The 17,174-nt window shown below is 45.3% G+C and overlaps 1 protein-coding gene across 1 annotated transcript in view; it reads left to right on the top strand.

Annotated features, from left to right (window-relative positions):
- Positions 1–1,198: 1,198 nt before the first annotated feature.
- Positions 1,199–17,174, top strand: part of LOC144602150 (homeodomain-interacting protein kinase 3-like) — a 50,876-nt gene continuing 34,900 nt past the window's right edge. The window contains exons 1-2 of the mRNA XM_078414885.1: positions 1,199–1,465; positions 12,364–12,459. Coding sequence (XP_078271011.1) covers positions 12,435–12,459 — 25 coding nt within the window. The 5' untranslated portion in view covers positions 1,199–1,465; positions 12,364–12,434. The remainder of the gene's footprint in view (positions 1,466–12,363; positions 12,460–17,174) is intronic.

Raw genomic sequence — 17,174 nt, 5'->3', positions numbered from 1 at the left:
CCTGATCATTTCTCCAACCACTTCCCCAGCCCCATTATGTCACTGCCACACTTCCTTTCCACTCTCCCCAATCTGCTCCCCATTAGGGTTAGGGTTCTCCCCCCCCCCCGCCCTCTCCTAATCCCCCTAATCCTCTCCCCACCCCCACCTCTGATTCCCTCTCCCCCAGACCCCTTCTCCCACTCCCCCAGTACCCGCCTCTCCCACTGCCTCTCTCTCACCGCCCCTCCCCTTGCTCTCACACCCCATTCCTCTAACTTCCCCACTCCCCACTCCACCTTGCACCTACACCCCCCCCCCCACCCTCACCTTAACAACCCTGCTCCCCACACCCCCAGCCCTGCACCTTCCCTGATCCCCTCTCCCACGTTCCCCTCTCGCCCACTTCATTACCTTCTTCACCACCCTCCCTGTCTGCCCTCCATTGCCCTTACCAATCCCACATACCTCCTGTCCCTCATAACCTCACTCCCTGTCCTCCTTGACTCTTCCTGCTACCTTGACCCCCCCCCCTCCCTGCACCCCCACCTCCCTGCACCCCCACGATCCTACCTCCACGTATCTCGCCCTGATCTGCCGCAAACAACACCCCGATCCCCTGTCCCCCTCGCTCTCTGCCCCATTCTACCAAGTTTTAAAACTCCAGTAGATGTGCCCAAACCTGCTCGGAACCACTGTTTAAGAAAAACAAAACACTTTCCCCGAGCTGTTTGTACATGTCAGCCGCAGTGGGGTCTTCTCCGGGACTGTTGAGTGTTACTGCTTCATTGGCCAGAGAGTGGACCGACCTACCTGTCCCCCAACCCGTGCCCTAATAAGGCTGCCATCCTGACGGCATATGGTGGTGTTCGCTGCAGAAAACATTTGCTCGTGGCATGCTAGTAAATCAACAACGGCAGGCAGAAAGACACCCTGAAACGAGACGACCTCCACGAATATCTTGTCCCGAGTACACCCTGTTCGTTAACTCAGACCGTGAAACATAGTTTTCGAAGCATGTTAAATGTGCAGTGTTTTTAATGGGATGAGAAGCCAGATTTGTGTCATGCTGGGCAGTTTACTTTAAATATGATCTCATGTTAGCACACAACGCTGTGTGACTCCTGCAAGCTACCGTCTGATGGATGAGGTTTCGGGTTGCACTGAAAAGCTGGCTGTTTGTCAGCTCTTGTGGGAATGTCTGTCGGTGGAAGAAGGGGCTCGGTGGGAGTGCGGTGATTCTGGAGACTGAGACAAACTCCGGGATCCTAATCAGACCTGTTCCACCTCGTCCCTGAAAATGAGCCTTTCTTTTTTTCGTAAACTCGCATGGAACGTTCCAGAAAGAAACACAAGTCCGAGTTAGATCAGCCAGCAGGTAGATTTACAATCTGGTGGTGTGCCAGTCGTTGGTGATTTGTGGATCTTTCCGATGCCTGGATATCAGCAAGCAGGGAGAGAGCTGCTCTTGTGTTGTCGCACGGAGGTAAATGTCGCTGAAGGTTTTGATAGACTGTGTTTTAATTTTTTTCTTCTACATCGGAGATTCTGGGCTTCCTTTTGCCATTGAGATCTGGGTTATGGAGTAGCGACGTACACAGGAACTCATTCCAGGAGAGCATTCTTTAAAGCTCTGGATCGACCGGGAATGGAGTACGACTGAGAAAAGGCTGAGTGAGGCTCCTTGCCTTCAGTCGGGGCTGAAATTTTTATTTTTTCGATTTGAGAAGTTCAGTTATCGGGAGGAAGGAAATCCGTGTGTTATTTCTGTGAGTTTTTAGCCAGCTGCTTGTTGGGGGGGGGGGGGGGGAGAGAGAGAATGGTGATTGCTGAAGGGGGGGAGAGAGAATGGCGATTGTTGAAGGGGGGGGGGGGAGAATGGTGATTGCTGAAGAGGGGGAGGGGGGGGAGGGAGGGAGAGAGAATGGTGATTGCTGAAGGGGGTGGGGATGATCGTCTGTTCATGTTGACCTGACAGCTGCACTTGCTGAAAAGTGACTCTGTTACCGTTGTATTCGGAGAAGGGTTTGCAGTGGGTCTCTAGCCCCTGACTGTTGCCGGGGGGCTGTTTAAGGCTGGACCCATACCTCTCCCCATCTTTCTTCCCTTATCTTGTTGTAAAAGGAACCAAATATAATACTCTAAATTGGAGAAGATTCTTCGTTACAATGGCCCGGTTAGTGCAAGAGAGCTTCTGGTGGTGAATTGTAAGCAGTGTTAAATGTTCAAATCTGTCGGGGGTTGAAGAAGTGAGAGATTTGGCAGGGGACGGCTGCCGTGCCATGTGCACAGACTAAAAGTTTCATTTAAGCTGTGGTTTGTAAAGCAGGGCTGTGTAAACAGACAAGTGTACACAAGGGACGCAGAGGTAGGGTTGCTGCGTCAGAGACCCAGGTTCTTCATCCTGACTACGAGTGCTGTCTGCATGTAGATTTACGTTCTCCCTGCGACCGTGTGAGTTTTCTCCGGGTGCTTTGGTTTCCTCGCACTCTCCAAAGGCGTGCACATTTGTAGGCTAATTTGGCTTCGGTAAAATTATAAATTGCCCCTAGTGCTAGTGTACGAGGTGCTCGCTGGTCAGTGTGAACTCGATGGAGCAAAGGGACTGTTTCCACGCTGTATCTCTAAAGTCTAAAGGTTGCTTTCCCCACATGGCGTAGGCTGACCTGACCGACAACAAGCGAAGGAAGCTCCCTCCCCCTCCCCCTCCCCCTCGTTTTTGTGGGTTGGTGGCTTGAGCTTCCTCTACCTGTCACAGTTTGTTTCTCAGCACGGTTTTAGCAGGAGTAGGAAATGATCACAGTTTGGGTCATGGTCTGCCTCTATTGCATTCACTCGAACTGTGAGGTATTGCTTTGTTGACATCACCATTCAATACATTGCTGCTGCTCATTGAAAATGGGAGCACAATGGAGGGGTTTGGTATTGGTGAATTATTGTCACGTGTGGTGAGATACAGTGCAAAACTTTTCCAGTGCAGTCCAACATATTCCAGTCGCTAGTGTTTGAACTGTGGCCTTAGGTCAGCAGGCCTGTTACACTATCACAGCATTCAGTTCACTGGCCGCTGAGCATTATATGTCACATCTTGTACCGACCGGACTACTGTTTGGCATTTTGGAACTTTGATTCTTCATGATCTAGATAGGAAGCTGATCATTAAAGGAGAATCAAAATTATTGCAGAAATACCCTGTGTATAAAATTACTGCGTTTTGTTCAAGCTTACTTTGCATGTTTCCTATGCTCATAACTGTGACATTTACAAATACTTCAGACAGACACAAAGTGCTAGAGTAACTCAGTGGGTCAAACAGCATCTCTGGAGAAAAAAGAATAGGTGATGTTTCGGGTTGGAACACTTCTTCAAACTCGCTGGGTTACTCCAGCATTTTGTGTCTCTCTTCGATATAAACCAGCATCTGCAGTTCCTTCCTACACTTACAAATACTTAATTAGGTTGTGAAACATTTAGAACATAATGAGGTCAAGAAAACCGTGATCTACATGCGAATCTTTATTTGGAAAAATTAAGATTGGATTAGAAAGATAAACCAGCAGATCAAGATAAAGGGGAGTATGCAACTTAAACATGAAGAATATCACAGGCCATTGGGTTGGAGTAGCTTGTGCCTGTTCCATAAAATTCTTTTGTTGGTTTGGGCTGATGGTCTAAATGTAATTTCTTGGGAGCATTATTGGTGATGTTGAGGGGAGGAGCAGGTTGCAAGAATATCAGTGTGTTTATCACACTGGACGAAGAAAAAAGTTGTATGGTGCCCTTTATTAAGAAGGGTAAAATGGGTGTTGTTTCTTGTGTTGAAGGTAACCATTTGAGTGTCTTCCACACGTGATTTTCTGTCATGTCACCCGTGTAGTTGCCTGGCAGATGTGCTGTTTATCCTCAGTGGATGTATGCAGGTCAAAGTGCTGCCTACTGGAACTGAGCAAGTCTTGAAGGAGCAGTGTTTACTGCAGAGTTGTATTCTATTTGCCAAAGCCGTTCAGGACATGGAGGGTTAAAGTGCTTTTGCTGCATCAGCTGTTTGGACCTGCTCCATGGCACACAGCTGGGCGATAGAACCAGCAAGTATCCGGTTAAATTACAAGAAGCTTTCAACTGTAAGTGCGGTGGCAGGGCTCAATCGCTTCTTGCTTCCTAAAATGCTGAATTCAATTGTAAATGACTGGTTTCAGATTGCATTTTCTGCATGTAGATGGCACACCGGCTGTTGAGGAGGCTGTGGGAAGGCAGTAATATGATCCCAACACTAATTTGCAGGGGATTATGCCTCTGTTAAAGTCAGCATTTATCTGCCCCTAGTTGGTAATTTTAGAGGATGGCTGTTAAAGGTAGCAGCATCGTCGCAGTTGGATAAGTAGATTGTGGAGAATATTTATTTTGCCCTGCAGTAGCTAATGTCAGTCACCTCTGTGTGTGAGCAGAGTCACGTCTAGGCCCAGACCAGTGTAGGAGGGCTGGGGTTCCTTCTGTTGAGGAACTGGCTCGTTTGTGGCTAGCTGAAGGCTTTAGGACCAATTCAACTGAAAGCTACAGTTCATTTTCAGACATTTCGGAGCTAAAGTTAATTCTAAAAGCCCTTGCAGAGACATTTGAAGTCCATAAACTGGGATAACCAGTTTAGTTTAGAGATAGTGTGGAAATAGGCCCTTCGGCTCACCGAGTCTGCACCAACCAGGGATCCCCGCACACTAACACTATCCTACACACACACACCAGGGACAATTTACAATTTCACCAAGCTAATTAGTCTACAAACCTGTAAGTCTTTGGAGTGTGGGAGGAAACGGGAAATCCTGGAGAAAACCCACGCAGGTCACGGGGAGAACGTACAAACTCTGTACAGACAAGCACCGGTAGTCAGGATTGAACCAGTGTCTGGCACAGTAAGGCAGCAACTCTACTGCTGCCACACCATGCTGGGCTTGGCATTACTAGGTTAACAATTTAATCCCCACACCGCTGGAGAGATTGGACATTTGAATAAACGCACACAGAGCTGCAGATGCTGGAATCTTGAGAGGGAAAAACGAAGTGCTGGATGCACTCAGTGTCTGTGGAGGGAAATGGACAGGCGATGTTAGAGGTCAGGATCCTTTCTCAGACTGATTGTAGCGGGGCGGGGGTTGGAGAGGGAAGAAAGCTGTAAAAGTGAGATGGGTGCTGGACAAAGCCTGGCAAGTGGTAGGTGGATACAGGCGAGGGAGGGTTTGGTTGACAGATGGTGGGGTACGCGGCAAAGGCTAGAAGGGAAAAGGAGACTAAAAGGGTGTGAGGAGAGGAGTGAAATGAAAAGAACCTTTGGTATTCTCAAGTTTCTCTCCATCTTTCTAATGTCAGGTGGGAGAGCTGTTCAAATTCAACCTGTGCCTCTGAGTCAATAATAGCCCATGGTGGCCTGAGCATGCCAGAACTGCCTGCTTTTGGTCTTCATCCACCATATTGAGGGTAATCACTGATCCCGTAATCTATTGTGAAGGCTTTGTGTTCATTCCGGGTTGATTAGAGTAAGGAAGATTTTGATTCCTTCCCTTTCTGCTTTTGATTTAATGATTATGAAAAGCGTAGATGGTATAAATTCAAAACAGAAAACGTTTGCATAAGCTTTAATAGCATTCTGTTAAAGAATAGTTTTTTTTAAGCATCTTCATTACCTCCGGTTCTACTCTCCTGTCTTTGAGGAGTTGGCTGAGTACGAGCAAGTTTCATCCACTCCGATCCAAAAAGATCTGTTTAAGCGGGATCGCTGTTGTTTCTGCTCCAAGTGGATGAGCTGCCCAGAATGTAAGCGGTTGAAGCCGAGTGTGTTTGTGTATTTGTATGCGTTGCATTTTAGATTCCTGAGATGCACTGTTGTACCAGGAGACGTTTGGAGATGATAATGGACGGCAGACACATCATTTTTTCCAACTTGCATTTTGAGTTGGGAAAAAGTTTCAAGTTCACAATAAGCTAAACTAAAATGATTCTTTTGCAACTGCAATGGGAGGACTGTGGGCGCAAGGTTAAATATGAGCGATTGCAAAGCTGAGGACGCATACTCAAGCTGTTTTGCTGCTTCAGACAGGAGCTGTAACAGTATTTGATTCACTCTCAGTCTGCAGAAGGGTCGACTCGAAACGTCACCAATCCTTTTTCTCCATAGATGCTGCCTGACCCGCTGAGTTACTCCAATTTTTTTGTGTGCATCTTTAGTATTTCGTATGAGCTGCCTGGGGTAGTGGTGGAAACAGATACGGTAATGGCCTTGAAGCAGCGGCACACAGAGACGCTGGGAGTGAGGGACATGGATCAGGCAGCAGGGATTGGTTTCATTTGGTGTCATGGCCGCACATACTTTGTGGGTCAAAGGGCCTGTCCTTACACCATACTTTTCTAAGCACCAGAGTGAAGGGATAGGAAAACAAAGCCAGTGAACACTTTGCACCAATGGGGATAATTAGTCATGCAGCACAGAAACAAGCCTTTAGATGCTCTGTGTCCCTGCCTACCATTAAGTACGCATCTGCACAGATCCTACTTTCCAGCACTTGGTCCCTTGCATTTCAAGCCATCTCATTTGGAGTACTTATTAAATGTTTGTGAGAGTTGGTATCTGCCTCCACCATCCCCACAGGCAGTCAGAAGATAGACATAAAATGCTAGAGTAACTCAGTAGGTCAGGCAGCATCTCGGGGGGGGGGGGAGGGTGAGTGATGGCGCTGCCCTAGCCTGCAGTCCGTTTGTCTTTTTCCTTCTTGTCTTGTTTTTAGCGTTAGATGCATGTTATAGTTTACTTTTAGCTGTGTATTGGGGGGAAGGGGGAATCTTTTTTTAAATCTCCCTTTTCAACGGAATGCAACCTTTTCTGAGTCGCATCACCATTCGTGCTGCGGCCTCGCACCAGGGAGCTGGCGGCCTCCAGCTGGAATTCGACCTTGGGGGCTCCGGTCGCTGAGCCCGTGGATTTACCATCACGGAGCTGGCTGTCTTTGGAGGCTTCGGTCCTGGGCCCTGTGGACTGTGACCTCAGGGGTCGCTGGTGGGCCCTGGGCCTGTGGACTGACATCGGGGGTCCGCGGATCCCTGATTGGCGACCGATTTTCGGGGCTTCCAGCAGTGGCATCTTCGTCGGCCCAGGGTGGTGGGCCTTGGGTCGGCCCGTCCGCTGGACTTTGCTTCGTCCGGCGCGGCTTGGAATCGGCCGCGGGGTCTTCCATAGCCTGTTGGGGGCTGGGAGTTGGGGGGCTTCGATCGCCTTGACGCAGCAGGACTTTTCGTTGTCCAGCGCGGCTTACAATCGGCCGCGGGGTCTTCCACCGCCCGGCGGGGGCCTCGATCGCCTTGACGCAGCGGGACTTTTCATTGTCCGGCGCGGCTTACAATCAGCCGAGGGGTCTTCCACCGCCTGGCGGGGGCTGGGAGTCGGGGGCCTCAATCGCCTCGATGCAGAGGGACTTTTCGTCGACAAGCGCATTAAGATTGGCCGCTGAGCCTTCCGCCGCCCGGATCGCCTCGAAGCAGCAGTTTGGACTGCCCGACCGCGGGTGAAGAAACAAGAAGGAGATAAGAACTTTCTTTTTTACCTTCCATTACAGTGTGGAGGTGCCTGGAGGAGGAGACACTGTGATGGATGTTTGTGTTGAATTATGTGGTTGTGTGTTTTTGTTGCTTTTTCTATGGTTGTGACTGCATGGTAATTACATTTCGTTCAAACCTGTTTTGAATGACAAATAAAGAAATTCAATTCAATTCAAATTCAATTCTGGTTGGAACCCTTCTTCAGACTGAAACATAGCCCATCCTTTTTGTCCAGAGATGATGCCTGACCCGCTAAGTAACTCCAGCACTTTGTCTACCTTTGGTTATAAAGCACATCTGCAGTTCCATCCAAGTGCTTTCCAGCTTTCTGCCTTCCTCTGGTCTTTTTTTAAAATTTGTTACTTCTTACCTTAAACCTATGCCCTCGATTTTATAGAAACTTGCTACAAGGAAAAAGATTCTCACTTTCTATCCTATCTATGACCATTACAATTGTGTATACCTCAATTTGATGTCCACAACAGCTTCCATTGCAAGGAAAATAAAGCGACTCTATCCAGTATCTCCAAGTTACTGAAATGTTCCATCCTAATTATTATCCTTTTGGATCCCCTTTGCACCCTCTCTAGTGCAATTATGACCTTCCAGTAGCCTGGTGAACAGAACTCCCTACCTTTCCAAGTGTTGATTTATCCTGTCCCTCAGAATATTTTCCATTAACCTCCTGCCCACTGGTGATAAACTTACAGGTATGTAATTGCCTGACTTATTTCTGCAGGCTTGCTTAAATAAAGGTGCCATATTTGTAGTCCTCCAGTCATCTTGCACCTCACATGTAGCCGATAAAGAAGTCTCTGTTTGGAAATCTCTGTTTCCAGCAATCTCGTGGCTTGTCAAGCATAGCAGCCCGAGATGCATCTCATTGGCCTTTGGGGAATTATTCAGTTTTAAGCCCCCTAAGACATCTAACATTTCCTCCTTTCTTGGTGAAAATGGGATAAATATGCTGCTTCCTCACTGTGATGTCTGTGTATTTACATATCAATCATTTTGATCAGCAGATTGATGCGATTGATTAGTTTACCTGTCATTTTCTCCAGCAAGGTTTGTCCGACAGAGTGTCGGACAAACCGGACACACGTGCACAAATATGTAAGTGTGAGTCTTGTATAATTTGGGTGACTCAAAGTATCAGTGCTCCTATGTGTTCTGTAATTGATTAATATATCATGTGGCACATTGTGTCCCGGTACAAAGATAATCGGATTGCTTGCTTTCTTTTGTTATCAGCTCTAAGCACAGTAGTTATGATCAATGCCCTTGTTTACCCAATGCAGTTGCACGGCAACAGTCTTCTCTTGCCGGGCGTGTTGATAGTTTTATGCTAGAGGGTGGCGATACAGCCATCATGGTGGAAGAGGTTTGTTAGCAGATGCATTTAAAAGAAAAAAATCCAAAGTGCTCAAACAGCAATGACCAACAAAATCGAACGAGGTTGTGTTTACATTATCCAGAACTGGGAGAGCACAGAGGTTTTGCTGAGTGCATGTTTCAGTGTTGTGTGTTGGACAAGCTGTCATTTTAGATAGACTAGTTTGTCACGGTCCTGTTAACCCATTCAGTTGGTGTTTACAAGTTCACTTTGAATCTTCATTTAATCCCAGCTGATGATCTGGTCACCAAAGAAAGAGTGTGAGTGGTACAGCGACACAGCTGGGAGAGCTGCTGCCTCACAGCGCCAGAGACACGGGTTTGACCCTGATCTCAGGTGCTGTCTCCGTGGAGCCTGCACCTTCACCCTGTGACTTTATAGGTTTCCTCTGGGTGCTCTAGCTTCTCCCACATCCCAAAGAAGTGCGGGTTTGTGGGTTGATCGGCCTCAGAAACATTGCCCCCAGTGTGTAGAGAGTGGATAAGAAAGTAGGATAACGTAGAACTAGTGTGAACGGGTGATCAGTGGGCAGCATGAACTTGGTGGGCCGAAAGGCCTGTTGCCCTGCTGCAGCTCTAAACTAACGTAAGCTAAGCAAGGAGGGTGCACGTGCATGCAAGTGTTTGGGCTGTGGTGTTTGCAGGTATTAGGGAGTATATGTTTGCTTGAACCTGTGCTTAGAGTGCTGAGTGTAGAAATTAGTGAAGATGTGTGCCTATGAGTGAGTAGTGGTGTGCATGAACACAAGTTTGGATTTGCAGAAGGTAAACACAGAGTGCTAGAGTAACTCAGCGGGTCAGGCAGCACCTCTGGAGAAAAAGGATGGGTGTCGTTTTGGACCGGTACCCTTCTTCAGACCATTCTGCATTTTTGTGGACTTTTGTTAACCTTTGGCGGAGTGTTTGGGGCTGGGTTAATCAGTAGGGCGCTTGGAGAGTGCGGAATTCCGGTGGTATTGGTGGGGAGAAAAGTCTAAACTTTGATAGCATGTTAAGGGCAAAAAATTACCTCTGGGTGGCTTTTTAGGCAAGTTGTGTTTCTCTGGGTGGTGTTTTAGGAGAGACTGGAGCCTGCATTGTGTATGAAGGGAGGATTGTGGCCAAATGCTACTGGTGTGCATTGAGTTAATAACGTGAGATCGTTTCACATGTTTTCCATCGAGAGGAAGATGTGTTGATGAGTTTTATTTTTTGAATTCCTTGCAGGCAAACCTTGGCTGTAAGTGGGCAGCCCCACAATATGAAAATTAGGTTGCAAGCATCAATTTAAAATACCTTGCAGATGTAAATAGAATCGCAGGTTAATAAATTCATGAATCCCTTGTGACTTTTGAACCAAAATCTTATGAGATTTTTACCGCAAAACATTTGTTCAAGGAAATTATATATCACTCACTAATAGCTGTGCCTATTAAGCAATTAAAGCTATAAATTATAATTATTGCAGTGTCGTGTTGATACCACATTAGATGTGCAAACCTTTTGAGTCTATTCCAACTGAACTGAACACACTGAGTAGTGCAACAAAACCCTGTAACATACTTCTGCTTTTGTTTCCACTGAACCTGTGATCTTGCAGTCTTGCCATGGAAAACATAGCAGAGAACTTTTGTGGGGTAATCCTTGGGACTCCCATTCTTGAGGAAGCAGTTAATTAGTTTGGGGCAGGGCTGCATGTTGACCAGACCAAGTTGTTCATTATTCCAGCTGCTGAAAGAAAGATTGCTTGGATTCAAATGTGTAGGAAGGAACTGCAGATGCTGGTTTAAACCGAAGATAGACACATAAAAGTTGGAACAGGCAGCATCTCTGGAGAGAAGGAATGGATAACATTTCGGGTCGAGGCCCTTCTTTAGTCTGAAGAAGGGTCTCGACCCGAAACATCATGCCTACAATGTGCTTAGAATCATGTGCTCTTACTTTCACTTTTCCTTGCTAAATTACTCTTGGCATCAACTTGCACCCATGCGGAATTTTTATGGTATTAAAATGTCTCAAATGACTTTGCTGAAACAATTATTAAATTTGTCACCAAGCCACAGGAAGAGACATAATGTACTGGAGAAACTTGATGGACAGGTGGGGGGTGGGGGTGGTAAGAAGAGGGGATGGGTTTAGGTTTAAAATTTTAAAACTGGGATGGTGCAGTGGTAGAGTTGCTGCCTTTCAGTGCCAGGGACTGACTACAGGTGCTGTTTGTCCTCGGGGTGACAATGCACCAGATTGGTGTCTTCTATGTATTTTCAGAAAGTAAACTCGTGATTCATTTCAGTGGATCATCATTGCAAATAAAGGATGAACAAAAGGCGCCACAGTAGAGTTGCTGCCTTGCAGCGCCAGAGACCCAGGTTTGATCCTCACTACAGGTGCTGTCTATACAGCGTTTGCACGTTCTCCCTGTGACTGCGTGGGTTTTCTCCGGGTGCTCCCGCACTCCAAAGACATGCAGGTTTGTAGGCTAATTGTCCCTAGTGTGCAGGAGAGTGCTAGCTGGTAATCACTGGTCGGCCCGGACTCGGTGAGCTGAAGGGCCTGTTACCGCACTATGTCTCTAAAGTCTAAACATGATCTTCCATGGTCATTTGGAACATCACTGTGGCCTTGGAAATTCGCCCTTTTCATTTAACTGTACAGTTCCTTTTTTAATGCTGTGATCGGTTGTGTTTATCCTCGCCCTTTCAATGCATCCGAGTCACTTGTGTGTAAAAAGAAATCTCGAGTCAGATTGATTTTCTATTTGTCAATCTTCTTCATTCTTTGTCTATATTTCTTCACCCCTTCGCAATTGAATGTTTTTTTCTTTCTATCAGTTCTATACCTTTAATGATTTTAAATGTCTTTATCAGATCTCTGTTCCAAGGACAGAAACAGCATGGTAGAGGTCAATAAACCCAGTAATGTGACAGTAAGGTCGACTATTGTCTTGCAACTGTACATCTCCCATATCTCAAAAATCCATGATAGATTCATCATTGGTTTAGCAAATCAAAAATAACTTCTGTGGTTTGCTTTCAACTTTTGACTAAATCCTGCTACCTTTCAAAGGTTGTCCCCTTGTGTTGTTGCCAGGCCAGCTGTTGTATTCTTAGTATTGGAAAGGGTTTATTTAGCACATGAGGTATCCAAATTGAGGCCAATCTGCCAAAATTAGACCTATTCAAAGAGCGTTATGAAACATAAAGAGCTTTTCAATTCACCACCAGCCTGTGAGCTGAAAACTTGCTACCCTATCATTTTAGAGTGCGGGTAATGCTGTATTTGATTTAGTAATATAATCATTTGGTGCAAATTAACACTTTGAAGCTATAATGGACTCTTGCTGTTCCAAATCGGCAATGCATGACAGACAGTTCCAGATAATTTGCAGGCTGTTTTAGATAATCTTTTCAATATGTTTTGTTTTCTCTTCAGAGCTCTGAGGAACCACTTGTTAATCGGAGCCAAAAGACTTCTAGTGAGACACTGGGTGCGCTAGATAAACCATGTTTATCCGAATGGACCACTTTGGTAGGGGAAGCTGCAAGCTGTGAATGAGCATTGTTAATTGTCAAGAGTGAAAGTGATTCTGTTCTAGGCATGTTTGTTTTTCACGTTGTGTGAAGTTCGATTGACCACACGTGTTGTGGTATGTTTTGTGCGATGCTTTCAGCTGCTTATCGTCTCAGTGTTTTGTGATATATAAACGCTATTGCTGAACTATAGTGTGTGATTTTCTGAGAAGCTCCTTGTCCCTTTTGTGCATTTGTTTGGTTAAAGTTATAGGCAGAACAGTGGCACTTTTGCAACGTGCCACTGGATTGGAATGCAGTGAACTGTGTAAACTCCATTTAAACAGTTTATAACTTGAAGCCAAAGAGTTGGCCTAAGCAATAAGATGAGATGGTTCAGAGAAGTACATAGGCAAACAGTTCTTGTTTTATCAGTGGTTGACTAGAGCATTATTGTACAATGGAACATTGCAACACAGGACCATGCCCCTCAGCCCACAATGCCTGTGCAGACATGTCAGATTAAACTCATTTCCTCTGCTTGCACGTGATCTGCATCCTTCCATTCTCTGCATATCCATGTGTCTATGTAAAGCCTCTTGAATGCCACTGTCGTATCTGCCTCCACCACCACCCCTGACAACGTGTTCCCCCCCACCCCCTCCATTTTCTGTGCAAAAATTGTGTTCTTTTGGAAAATGAACACAGGAGTAAGATTGTGTAAATTTATGTATTCAATTTACAATAAGTCCATGCCACAAATGAAACTCCCCTTGCCTGAAATAGAACTAGACGTTGCTGGGAATACACAGATTAAAGCTTTTGAGGTGTTGACTGAATGCTCAGGTTTTCAGATGTCACCCTGGTTTTCTGTTTCCAGATCTGACAGATCTGCCCTGTGATTGTTTTTGTATCTCATCATTTGTCATCTGACCTCTTTAAATGCAAGGAAGCAGTTAGGATGTTGTATATTTGTGGAAGGTTGTGGATCCACCTTCGGCACGTCTTTCAGACATGGAGCTGGTTTATATGGGCCTTAGTGGTTTCGGCACCTGACACGTGGCAACTCTTTGCATACTTTGATAAAGTATCAATCAATCAATCAGTCTTTCAGTCGGGGCCTTTTTTCCCATCAGTGACAGGTTATGGGGGATGGACGAGGTGCTATGAAGAGTGAGGACTTTATTTCTATTAATGTGTCACCATGTCAGTGGACAATATATTCGTTGGGACTGTTTTTGAAATTGGATCATGGATTCAGAGCTTTTGAAATTGACCACAGTTTTATGATTATGATATCTCTTTCTCCACGTAGTTACTTGTGATTGGGATGGGTGACCCTCTTTGACTGATGCTAGTTATTAACGTTTGCCGTATGACCGTTTCTAATCTTGGGGGCTGATGAACAGGGTGGAATCAGATCATTGGGGCCTTCGCTACTTATTGGCTTTAGCCACTGTGATCTAAGGAACACTCAGTCTCTTAAGGTTAATTTGAAAGGACAAGCTGTTGTGGGGCAGTTGGGTTGTTTGTTTGCAGTTTTTTTTGAGGGCTGACAAAAGGGTCCTGACCGAATCGCCTTTGCGTTTTCCTCCACAGATACTGCCTTTCACACTGAGTTGCTCCAGCCATTTGTTTTTTGCTCTGCATACCAGTATCTGCGGTCTCTTGTGTCTCTGGATAATGTAAATGTCTGCATACCAGACCCACACTATGTAGAATCAACAGCAGAGACATGGAACACTCAGACCAACTTGTTCCAACTTGTTCCTTGCTGGTGTTACTTGTCATGAAAGCCTCCTTCGAGCCTACATACAACCATATCTTGATGATGATGCAAGGAACTGCAGATGCTGGAATCTTGCATAAAACACAAAATGCTGGAGTAACTCAGCAGGTCAGTCAGCAACTCTGGAGGAAGTGGCTATCTGCAGTTCCTTGTATTGTTCTATGCAGGATTCCAACGTCAGCAATTCTTGTGTTATTTTACGCAGGATTCCAGCATCTGCATTTCCTTGTGTTCTATGCAAGAATCCAGCATCTGTAGTTCTTTGTGTTATCCATGTTCTCTAGAGATACCGTCTGACCTGTTAAGTTACTCCAGCGCTTTGTGTTCTACACATATTTGGATGTTTTATTCCTCTCTCCCTGATGTGCTGGATCTCTTACAAATTACGTTTAACAATACAGTAAACCCTCGTTTTAACAGACCTCTTTATAATGGATTTCAGTTTTAGCAGACTGGCCTACCATTGTCTGCTTACGCCACTTACAGGCTGGACCTTCTGCTGCTATCGCTGACCCACACAGCTCCAGCAGTCACTTCCAGGCCACACCTGCCACCGCCGACCCTCAACGGCACCCCGGCCGTCCGCAGGTCGCGACCATTAACTCCGCTGATTCTCGCCTTGTCCTCCGGCCACCAGCAGGTCAGGGCCATCAACTCACCTGGATTCCAGACCCAGTTCTGGAACCAGGGTCTGAAGTAGGGTCTCAACCCGAAATGTCACCTACCAACATTCTCCAGAGATGCTGCCTGACCTGCTGAGTTACTCCAGCATATTTGCGACCTTTTATGTATTAACCAGCAGCTGCAGTGTTTGTTTCTACTACTTGTACAATGATAATAGCTTATTCGGTTATAGCAGACTATCAGTAATAACGAATACCATTTCCCCGCCATGCTCCATGATAACAAGGGTTTACTGTAAAACAAGAAGAACGTGTCAATGTTAATCACCATTGGCTGCCTGTTTGTAATTCAAAATTACTTTTTTTAAAATAAAGATGGAAAGTACCAAAATGTATTAATTGGAAAGGACAATAGTATTATGTTTAGGAAAAAAACCCTGTAGATGCTGGTTTAAATCAAAGGTAGACACAAAATGCTGGAGTAACTCAGCGGGTCAGGCAGCATCTCGGGAGAGAAGGAATGGGTGATGTTTCGGGTCGAGACCCTTCTTCAGACTGATAGTATTAAGTTGTCCGCCTCTTCCACCTCATTACATTGATTCTTTCTTGTGCTGCCTGCAGAGTGCTGTGAATCAACACTTTGGATATTCTGTACAGGGAACCATGAATTGGGTGAAGTAAGTAGCAAGTGGGCAGTAGAAAGCTGATTTGGTGTTGTTGTGGTTTGGGGTTGGGAGATAAGTGATGTGAGCATTGAAGTGAGGCTGGTTGTATTATGTATTATATCTGTGCTTTTCATCTTGCTGCTTAGTTTCCTTTGGAACTTGCTCCAGGGGCAATTGTACAGGCAGCTTCTGTCCTAACTGCACACTTTTCCCAAGTTGAGAGGACTGTGAGATCAGTCTGCAGTCAGGAAATGGCCTCTTCACAAAATGCTGCTAGACATTTAGCATCCAAGAACAAAGGATTGTTTTGGAAGGAACTGCAGATGCTGGTTTACACCGAAGATAGACATAAAATGCTGGAGAACTCAGTGGGTCAGGCAGCATCTCTGGAGAGAAGGAATAGGTGATGTTTCGGGTGGAGACCCTTCTTCAGACTGAGAGTCAGGTATCCATGATCGTCGTCTGTAGGCTTCATTGTCACCTTCCCCATGGCCAACAATGAACCATTCTACATTTCTTTGAACAGCATCTGCTTTGATCTGTCGTTTTCACACCTTACACTTCCATATCTCTAGTATACCTTCCCCCTGACTCTCAGTCTGAAGAAGGGTCTCGACCCGAAACGTCACCCATTCCTTCTCTCCAGAGATGCTGCCTGTCCCGCTGAGTTACTCATACATTTTGTGTTTAACAAAACATTGTTGCTGAGCTGATAGTGTCTGGTGTTTCTGGTTTCTGCAATTTTCAGTTTGTTTATTTACGTTTCTGAATTTACTTAACTTTTGGTTTATCTTTTGGAAGTTTATTACTGCGATCTCAACTCAACCATGTGCACGTGTTCTAGTGAAAACACATTCTAATTATCATATATCATATATATACAGCCGGAAACAGGCCTTTTCGGCCCACCAAGTCCGTGCCGCCCAGCGATCCCCGCACATTAACACTATCCTACACCCACTAGGGACAATTTTTTACCTTTACCCAGCCAATTAACCTACATACCTGTACGTCTTTGGCCAAATGCAAATTCTGTTTATCAGACAAAAGAAGCAAAATACTTTGAATGTATTCTCTTACTAAAAGGCTATTCTTCTACAGTAGATGCATAGTAATTACTGTAGAGCTCAGAGATTGGTGATGCTGGGAGTACTTAACAAGTCAGGATGATCTGCAGAGAGACCCGATGAGTGACCTTTCCATGTTTAATCTCCTGACTTCTGCCCTGCTGTAGATCCTTTGTTTTGTTCCTCTTACTTCTCAATTCTGGTAAAAAGGCCTTTGATCGAAAATGCTAACTCTATAAATACACATACTTTGTGATTTTGCATTGGATTTCGAGCACCTACAATTAGTTCCTTTCTTTTGGATTTGATCGGTAGGTATACCTTGGGATCACATTTTGTCCTTTATTTTAAAGTTTTACTATTTAATAGTGGGGTTTTATTTTTACCCAATTGAAAATCTCATTGGGATTTTCTCTCTTCTCTCTCTACTTGAGTAATTAGAAATGATTTGGTCAGGATGTTGAAAGTCATAAAGAGTTTGGATAAAGAGAAAGTGTTTCCATGACGTAAAGGACCAGTAACTAGATGGCACACATTTAAGTTCAATGGTAAAACGACTAAAGTCGTCAAAAGGAAAAACATTTTAAATT

Source organism: Rhinoraja longicauda, chromosome 18 (assembly GCF_053455715.1).
Source record: "Rhinoraja longicauda isolate Sanriku21f chromosome 18, sRhiLon1.1, whole genome shotgun sequence".
In the NCBI taxonomy this organism is placed as follows: domain Eukaryota; kingdom Metazoa; phylum Chordata; class Chondrichthyes; order Rajiformes; family Arhynchobatidae; genus Rhinoraja; species Rhinoraja longicauda.
Note: the sequence above shows the minus strand (reverse complement) of the source record. Positions and strands in the feature narration are given on the sequence as shown.